Source organism: Cuculus canorus, chromosome 10, assembly GCF_017976375.1.
Source record: "Cuculus canorus isolate bCucCan1 chromosome 10, bCucCan1.pri, whole genome shotgun sequence".
Classification (NCBI taxonomy): domain Eukaryota; kingdom Metazoa; phylum Chordata; class Aves; order Cuculiformes; family Cuculidae; genus Cuculus; species Cuculus canorus.
Genome location: NC_071410.1, coordinates 1,841,051 through 1,850,382, shown reverse-complemented (window position 1 = coordinate 1,850,382; position 9,332 = coordinate 1,841,051). Strand labels below are relative to the sequence as shown.

General features: G+C 44.0%; 1 protein-coding gene across 1 annotated transcript; it reads left to right on the top strand.

Annotated features, from left to right (window-relative positions):
* The first annotated feature begins 893 nt into the window (after positions 1-893).
* On the top strand, positions 894-9,042 carry CHMP1B (charged multivesicular body protein 1B). Its single transcript, XM_054075796.1, has 8 exons — positions 894-1,052; positions 3,564-3,661; positions 4,368-4,514; positions 5,149-5,217; positions 5,599-5,706; positions 6,500-6,543; positions 7,305-7,377; positions 8,255-9,042. The coding sequence occupies exons 1-8, from the start codon at positions 1,037-1,039 to the stop codon at positions 8,297-8,299; spliced, it is 600 nt and encodes a 199-aa protein (XP_053931771.1). The 5' UTR covers positions 894-1,036; the 3' UTR covers positions 8,300-9,042.
* Positions 9,043-9,332: the final 290 nt, after the last annotated feature.

Sequence of the window (9,332 nt, the reverse complement as noted above, 5' to 3'; positions counted from 1 at the left end):
TCGACAATAATCAGTGGATGAAAGAGCAGAGACTACCTAAGGTGTAGGGGTTTGCAGTGAAATGCTCAATTCTAGCATAACTACACAGAAAAAACATGTGCTTGGGGCAAAAGCCGTCGCCCCTTGAGTCAACAGGAATCCTCACGCTCCACGGGCCATCTACTGACAACCAGCCAGCCAAGTAACCGCAAAGCAAGTTGAATTTCACCTGCACTACCACGCAGCTCTTAGAGAACATCCTCTCTACTAGCGGCAGTGTGGAGCTAACACAGAGTTTGATCTGCAAGGATTTCATACCTTTCCAGATTTACTCTGGTTCTTTAACAGGGGCAGGATTGGTAGAGAGTCGAGGAGGCAGCTAGCAATGAAGGTGGAGGCATTCGGATTGATTTCATCAGGGTGTCCATAAACTCCTCTTCTTGCCACCCTTGTTTTTCCTTCTAATCCCCATGCAGGATGTCAGGTGTAGGATGTGAAGCGGTGTTCAAGTAAGCCTGCTGCTGCGAATGATGTTAGAGGGAAGGAAGGAAAGCAGCTGGCACGCACTGGGTGATTCTATAATTTTATCATAAGATTACATTATATTGTGAGGATTCCATGATTACTTTATTATTCCATGAGTCCATGATTCTATGATCCCACAATTCCGCGACTCTACGATTATATGATTTTATTGTAAATTACACGATATTATGATTCCATGATGCTGATCCCGCGATCCATGATCCTATGATCCCATTATTCCATGATCCCATGACTCTATGACTTTATTATTCCCCGAGTCCCTGATTCTGTGATCACGTGACGCTATGACATCCCTCCCGCCCCACCCCCGTGGCGCCCTGCCTCAGGCCCCGCCCCCTAGGGGTCACGTGACCGGCAGGGGCCCCTCGCGCACGCTCCCCCACCCCCGGTCACGTGACCGGGGCGCGGCGGGCGGAAGCGGAGGCGCCGGGAGCGGCAGCAGCGCCGGGGCCGGGCAGGGGCAGCAGAACCGGCCGCAGTCGGTCTCTCCCCCTCCTTCCCCGCTGCCGCCATGGCCAACATGGAGAGTATCCTCCTGCGGGGACCCTCGGTCGCCACGGCTGCGGCCGCTACCGGGGCCTGGGCTCGGGGCGGCGGCTGTGGGGGCGGAACCCGGGGAGGGAGTCAGTCCTGCCCCTCGCCGCGGCCGGAGGGGGGCGATTGCGGGGACCCGTGTCATGGGGTGTGGGTGTCCCTGACATGGGGGCGTTCCCCCTTTCATGGGAGGTTTTGTGCCTGTCATGGGGAGGGGGCGTCCGTTTCCCTGGAGGGAGGGCCTTTCCGTAGTGGAAAGGGTCTCTTTCACAGGACGGGGGTCCTTTCGGGGGGAGGGAGGGGGGGTGTCTCTTTAATAAGAGGGGCCACCTTTCATAGGATTGGGGGTCCCCCTCATGGAGAAGGGTTCCATATCGGGGTGAGGGGGCTCCCTTTCGTGGGAGGGTCTTCATGGGAGAAGGAGCAGGAGGTCCAATTCAGAGGAGGGGAGCTCCCCTTCATGGGAAGGAGTGCCTTCAGAGGAGGCGGGGGGCGGGGGGGGGTGTCTCTTGGTGGGACGGGACTCGTGTCAGAGGAGGGAAGTGCCCCCCTTAATAGGAGGCAGGTGTCTGTGGGCCGCTGACAGGAGCTGTGACTTCCCAACCAGAGCATCGCCCTCCTGCATGGGTGGAGAGAGAAATGGGAAGTTGGGTTTTGCTTCCCAAGGGAATACAACGCAGCCCAGTCCCCGGGGCAGAAGGTGCTGTGGAGCAGTGGGAGTGGTGCAGCAGGGATGTCTTATGTGTCCAGCAGGATGTAGCAAGGCCAACTCGCCAGCCAGCCCTGCAACAGTATCCGCTGCCAGCTGAACAGACCTGGCTGCTTTTCCCACTGTTGAAAAGCAGTTCCAGGTGGGGAAAATCCTCATGGGCAAATTTAAACTTTCTTGCTGTATAAATCTTCCTTAACTCACGTGGGCAACACTCAGCTTAAGGATTCCAGAGGCGCTGGTGTAGCGGGGTTGTGCTGGGCACTGCTGGTGGCCGTGGGAGGGCTGGGGCAGGTGGCTGTGAGTCAGAGCTTGGGCTTCGCTGGGGTTGCAGCACAGTGAGAGGCGCTTCCAGGGAGGAGCGAGTGCGTGCTTGTTGTGGGATGGAGGACCTGTGGAGGTGGCAGGCTGAGTGATTGTCATGTCAGAAGTAAATGCCTCAAGTGAGTAACTGAGGAAACTATTTCAAACTAAACTGCTCTGAAGTGCTGTTTCGGTGCAGTCAGTGTAAACAGATGATGTCATGCTCAACCTGGTTGTTCTGGTCTCTAATCTGGAGAGTACTCGAATCAACAGCCTTGAGGTGTTTCCCTGTTGGGCTGGTTACCTGCTCTGTGGCCAAACACAGTACACCGATTGCTGTTGAAAGGAATGGTGGCCTAGGCTTTAAAGAAAAGGAATATAAGTTTAAGCAGTGATTTCAGTGTTACTGGTGCCTGCCTTAATGTGTAGGTATAGCTGTTAATTTGTGTCGCCTGCTGGTGATGTCAGTAGGATAATGAATATCAATGGACTTCCTAATGCCTTCAGGTTGCTGACAGAGCTCCAAGATATATATCTGGACTTCAAAAGAAAAAAAAACAGTTTTGGAATAACTTATGTACTGGAAATATTAAAGAATAACAATCTTAATAAATGATAACCTTTTTATGTACTTCCACTGAACTGTTAGGCATCTTAGTATGTGCTGCATCTTTCTGTTGGGATATCAAAAGATGGCATGAAGGAAGCTTATAAAGCTTTGTACTTCCATTTTGTTTGAGAAAGACTGATGTATTGGAAGGTTTAATCAGTATTTTAAGAATATGGGGTATTATTTATTATTTTTATAGCACTTTATTCTCTGTTAGTTACAGTTTAGCGGGGTTGCTTTAGGTCACTGTGAAGGCTTGTTCTGCTATCTTAGAGCTTTCAGCTTAAGCAGGACTTGAACTTTTGATAATGAAGAGTTTCTCTTGCGGACTGAACTATTTGTTCCCCAAAAGTCAGATGGCAGACGTGTTGGGGACCTCGGGTTTGTACCGGGGCATGGTCAGTTTTGGGTTACACTCTTCGTTTGTCTGTGTTTCCTCAGTGACCTTTGTTTACGGATGGGCATGTCCCACTCAGGCCAGCGAACTGTGCTTCCACTAATGACACTGAGAGTCAAGGGCTCTGGGGGTGTGAGTGAGAGTGGCTGGCAGAGCAAGACATTCGCTTCCTCTTGGTGGTGTTTGGTTTGTTTTATTCATCGGTCTGAAATAGGTTTGGTGTGAAATGGAGCCAGTTTGTGATCTGAACTTATTTTTTCTGGCCTTATGTTTTAGAATCCAGGTGATAAGTGGCAGCATAACTGTAGAGCAGCTTGGTTGGTCTCGTTGTGGGAATTCCAAGGGCTTACTTAAGTAACATTTTACAAGTTTTAATATCTTTAATGGGGAAGCACAGCGTACACTAGATTTGATAGCTTTTCAAACAGGAGAGTGAAACACAGCAATGAAAGGATCTGTTCTTGACCCCTTAACTTGTGCTGCAGAGCACCTGTTTAATTTGAAGTTTGCTGCGAAGGAACTCAACAGGAACTCCAAAAAATGTGACAAGGAAGAAAAGGCTGAGAAAGCTAAAATTAAGAAGGTAAGCAGTGAGCCTGAAACAAGCTCTTTAGAGATGTTTACGTTTTATAGCAGGAACATATCAGTTGCTTTTACGATTTTCCTTGTATGCATGCTGATACTATTGTGATGGGTGCTTGTGATTTAAAGTATATGACTATAAATCATGCCATACATTCTGTGTATCCTTTGGTACAGTGTGTGGCATTTGCTTCCTGAGAACGTTGTCTTATATGTATTTTGTTAGAGGCTGTTATTCTCAAAAAATATTTAATCTCCATGTTTATCGTCTTGTATTAAAGGAGCTTGTGAAGTGGAACATCAAAACAGTTTTTGAGTCCCTGGAGTAGTAAAAACAGAGACTGAATTTACCTGAGTGTTTTTTTTTATTTTGTCCATGACATAAAAGCATACCAACTGTATCTGTGTTTGGGTATTGTTACTGAAACACTTCAAGGAATGAGAAAATTGTGTCTGTAGCTCTGCAAAACCTGATCAAAGTGTGTTCAAGTTTCCTTCCTTGGAAGGAAGTTAGGGGTTTGTATCTTGAAAAAGTTTGAGAACTACTGGGGGAGGAGGAAGGGATTTATTTTCTGTTTTAAGAGAAAAGATATTATGGTGAATAGATACGTATTTCAAAAATGAGACAGGCTCTGCAGAAATCATGACATTTACAAGAGCAGGGAAGGTTAAAACGCTTTTTCCCTTTTTTATTTTTTTTTTACCAGGCAATTCAGAAGGGTAACATGGAAGTTGCACGAATACATGCGGAAAATGCAATCCGCCAGAAGAATCAAGCCATCAATTTCTTGCGGATGAGTGCCAGGGTAGATGCTGTAGCAGCAAGAGTTCAGACTGCAGTGACAATGGGCAAGGTAAGGATGTCTCTAACAAATCCATTGCAAAGATGAGATCTGTGATCTTCTTAGAAGTGACGTAATTCTATCTGTAATGAGCTGAAAAGTTTCAGTTTTGGTTTGGGATGCAGCCAATAGTAAATTGGGTACTGGAATTCCCCTGGCAGCTGCTCTGTGAAAATAGGCTGCTGTCTGCTAGGTTTTGTAGCTGGTAACTTCTCTTAGCTGTTGTTATTCATATGTTTTACTGTTTATACTTCAGATTGTTATGCAAAGTAGTGCTCCCTTTCCAAAGACATGAAGTCATGACATAGGGCATTTTAAGGTACAGAGAGTTTATTCTGCTGTGAGATCTGTACATCAAATACATCCCTTAATTTTTGACCATTCTGGAGACCCGTAAAAGCAAATGCCATGTATACCTCAACTTTTAGTGATTTCAGCTCAGAGTGCCTCTTTCAATGGTTGAGTTGATTTATAGACTTTGAAATGGTTGGAGCTATAAAAAAAAACGTGGCATTCAAGATGGCAATAGCTTGTGCCCAGCTGTTTGGTACTGTAGAAGCTCTGTGGATAGAGATAAGAGGGTTTGGTAAGAAAGTGCTCATTTTTCTTTCTTTTTTTTGAAATGATTTCCTTGACCTCATTTCAGGTAACAAAGTCGATGGCAGGGGTAGTTAAGTCGATGGATGCCACGCTGAAGAGCATGAACTTGGAAAAGGTGAACAGACTTCCTTTCTTGGAGCTGAAAAGCAGAAGGGACAATGGACGCAGGCTTTAAAAAGGGAAATTCCAGTCAAGAGAAGAGGTTTTGGAGGGAGGTTGGTAGGTCCTGGAACAGGTTGCCAAGTGTGGTGGTGAAGTCCTACATGGAGAGGCTCAGACCTTGGCTGGACAGGGCCCAGACCAGCCTGCTTGAACTGTGGTGTGAGATCAACTTCTGAGTTGGTGCAGGAGGAGGAGGAGCAAGTTGCTGAGCTCCAGAAGCTGCTTATGGCCTTCTTTGTGCTCTGATTCTGGTTTTGCTAGTAAATCATTTCATAAACCTCAATGTTTCTGTTCTGTTATCTGCAGATCATTGATTTGATTCATATTTTTATAGATATCTGCACTAATGGATAAATTTGAGCATCAGTTTGAAACCCTAGATGTACAGACACAACAGATGGAGGACACAATGAGCAACACTACGACGCTAACAACGCCACAAGTAAGAATAGTAATTTTTTTTAAAAAAGATTGTTAAATTATGTGTCTGAATTATATGGAAATGTCCTGTTCTCCTCTTTCTGCCTCCTTTAAGAAATAGCAACAAGACACTGCAGCATTGATTATCAAAGCAGAATGTGCTGTGAAAAAAATCAGTATTTCTAACTCGCTGATACTAACAAAATTGCATGGGTGACTACCAAATTCATGGTAGTGTGTGCAATGGAAAGTTGGTTAATTACCTACTTTCTGTGTATGGACACGTGTTTACTAAAATCCTTGAACAATGCTTGACATTAAGTGTTCTTAGCACCTGTACCTTTGTGCTGTTCCACAGGGAGCTAAGTGTGTGATGCCAACAGCAGTTTTGTTAGGGAGAGAAATCTACTGGAGATAGCGCTTTGTAAATACAACAAAACTAACCTCAACCCAAAGCCAGTAAACCAAACCTTCTTGGGATGGGCTTTCTTCCATGTTGTGCAAAGCAGTATTTGAGTAGCTAATAATCTACACTTGAAATATTCAAGTATATGAGGTTTTTTTTCAGACAAATTTACTTCTGTAGAATCATTATTTCAGCAGCTAAAGTTTAATTAATAGGATTTTAACAGGCTGAGCACCTCTGCTTATTGTTTTTTGGTTCATATTGGGCCCTCTGGTGGTTGAGCACAAAAATGTTCTGAAAAAGACTACCTTTCAATCAGCTTTGTTGAAATAATTTCAGTTCTCTCAAAGATTTAGCAGGTGAGGTTGTCATAAACTACAATGCACGATAATCCACTTTTTCTCCCTAGAACCAAGTGGACATGCTGCTACAGGAGATGGCAGATGAAGCAGGGTAGGTGGAGTTTTGAATGACTTCCTTGAATACATCCTGGTTCCAACAACCCTTCTTGGTTAACCTGAAGGCTGGATACCCACGATCTGTCTGTCTTTGTGTGTTGGAAGCAGAGAAGAATCACTGTTTCCCTTTCTCTGGGCATCATTCTCGTGATATTAGGTGCCACTATTCCATTCTGTTTTCTCTCAAAGCTGCTGCAAATGTCCGGATACAGGGATGGTTTTGCAAAAGCCTGAACTCGTATGGCACTTGTCATGTCAGGACATGTTCTGTGATTGCCTTTAGATGAGTGATTCTTGCCATGTTTCTCCACATTTTTCCTTCTCTTTTCCTCTCTTACAACATTAAAACTTGCTGTAGTTCTGCTCTCACAAGCAAGACATTGTGACGCATAAGTTGGAAGTGTTGCGCTTTTGGCAGGAGGATAATACTTTCCACAAACTTTATAGTAAAACTTTTTTTTATGAGTAAACTTTTTGTTTTTATGTATGCTGTGTCAGATAGCTCTGTTACAGAGAAGCCTTTCTCAGTCTTGACTAAGCAGAATTGACTTAGCTACTGCTAGTTATAATATATGACCTGTCTTCTTCGTAGTGAGTCAAATTTACTGATCGAATTGTCTAATTAGCTGGAAGACAGCATTCAGGGGATGGTGGTGGCCTCACGCTATCTCAGTATTGCTCTGCTTGTCAATTATTGTGCCTCCTCCTTTAGCTGTGTATATCTGACTTGTTTTGTTCTGTTTTTTCTCCTCTTAGTCTTGATCTGAACATGGAACTACCTCAAGGACAGACAGGTTCTGTTGGTACAAGCGTTGCCTCAGCAGAACAGGTAAATGTTGGATTCAGTTGAAATCTGTGTTCTCTAGTTGAATGTGGTATGCAAATTCATGCTTTACTCTGTCAGAACAAACATACTAAACTATAATTAGATTTTAGCTGTCTGAAAGAAATACTGAGTAATTAGAACAGTCTTACAAGCAAATAAATTTCAACAGTGTTTGCCTGCTTTGTAAATCCAGGAAATTAAGATGTTTCAGATGTATTTTTGAGTAGTTATTTCATAGAGTGCAAACAGCTGGTTCTCCTGCTTACTCCAACTTTGCTGAATCCAGCCATCTCACATAGCATACTTGAGGCATTTGGGATTTTTCCCTTTAACCTATGAAAGGTTTCATGAGGAAATGGAAAGAGAACAGTTTTTCTCTCACTCCATCCTTATGGATAAGGCTCTAGAGAGCCTCATCTTAACTGAAGAGTGTTTGGGAATACCTGAACTTTTCCAGGTATGCCGCATTCTTGGAAAAGTTCAGTTTCACCTGGTGCCAGGCCCTCTAAAACGGTTGGACCTGCTGCTGTCTTGCAGTTGGATACCAGCTTGCTCAGTCAAGGCTGAACCCAGATAGTGATGCAGTTCTTTAAGAGCTGATTTGCACTGGCAAAGGTGATGGCTAAAAACCCAGCTAACCCTGTCTCTACGTGGTGTGTTCTGAAACTCCTTCCTCGGTGCCCATGGCTGAAGATAAGATGGCTGTGGGCATCCCTGGTCTCACCCGGTACAGCCGTTCTTGAGCAAATCCAGTTATGACTCATACATGAGATCATTTCATGTCATCTGGACATGAGTTTGCTTGACCATTGCAGAGCTTCACAAAAATGAATGTTCCTGTTACTGACAGCCGGCTTGTTTGTGTCTTACAATTCTGCAGGATGAGTTGTCACAGAGACTGGCCCGCCTACGCGATCAAGTTTAAGTGAAACGAAGCTGCGGTTCTTTGTACATGCTTTCAAGACACCCTTTCTGTGACTAACCCTTCACTGCACCTGAAAGGTGTATGCAGTGTGGCTTAGGTGTATGAGTATTTGTAATGTAGGGTACTTCACTCCTAGCGTGTTCCTCTTTCTAATATACATTAACTAACCCCAAAGTATCAACTCTCTAATGTCCCTCTCCGTACATTTTGAAGTTGATACATTTTTTGCGAGCTTTTTTCACAAAATCAAGTTGATATTCTAAGTCAGCTGGTAATGTTGGTGCATTCTAGCTAAAAGCAGAGTTGTTATCTATATTTTAAATTATCAAGTGATTATTTTTAAATTATAAGTACTGTTTATGGTTGGATAACTGATGTATTCAGTTCAGATGATTGTTGTAGATAACTTTCTTACACAGCCAAACTCCGAACATGCAAAGATGGACAGCGTGGACTTGTAGGAAAACATGGTTGTTAAAACAACTAAGTGGACTTCAATCTGAGGTTTTTTTTAGTCTTTTAAAGGTAGGGTAATCATGCTGAAATTAGTGACTTAGTTAAAAAATGAGTTACCAAAACCTGTTTTCATATAACTGGGAACATGTACAGTGTCATCACTTTAGTACAGGAGGAATAAAGTATATTTTCAACTCTTTGTCAGTTCTGTTGACTTGCAGCTTGCTCATCGTTTAACGTTAAGTGCTGTACCTTTTTCCTTTTTGCTTTCTTCTCAGTATCTCGGGGTGTGACAGGTTATGCTGTGCTCACCTCTATCCTACTAACATAACACATAGTTCCCATTGATGGGGAACTCCTGCTTTCCGTTTTTATGGATGCAAGCTGAGAAGCCGTATATGAAGCAACTGAAGCCTGCTGTTCTCCATTCCTTCCTGTCTTTGCTTCTAACCTCATCACTTTTCTATACATAAGGGCAAGTCTTGTGACCGTATTTCATGCTTCAGTGTTCTTCCATATGTGTAAAATACAGAAGTGCTCTTCCTCAGGTTCAGATCTCCACCATCCTCCTCTGTGA

What these genes read in the sequence shown, in the direction of transcription:
- CHMP1B (XM_054075796.1), top strand. An exon ending in CTGCAGTGACAATGGGCAAG is followed by an intron (nt 4,515 to 5,148) that starts GTAAGGATGTCT and finishes ACCTCATTTCAG; the next exon opens with GTAACAAAGTCGATGGCAGG. An exon ending in GAGATGGCAGATGAAGCAGG is followed by an intron (nt 6,544 to 7,304) that starts GTAGGTGGAGTT and finishes TTCTCCTCTTAG; the next exon opens with TCTTGATCTGAACATGGAAC.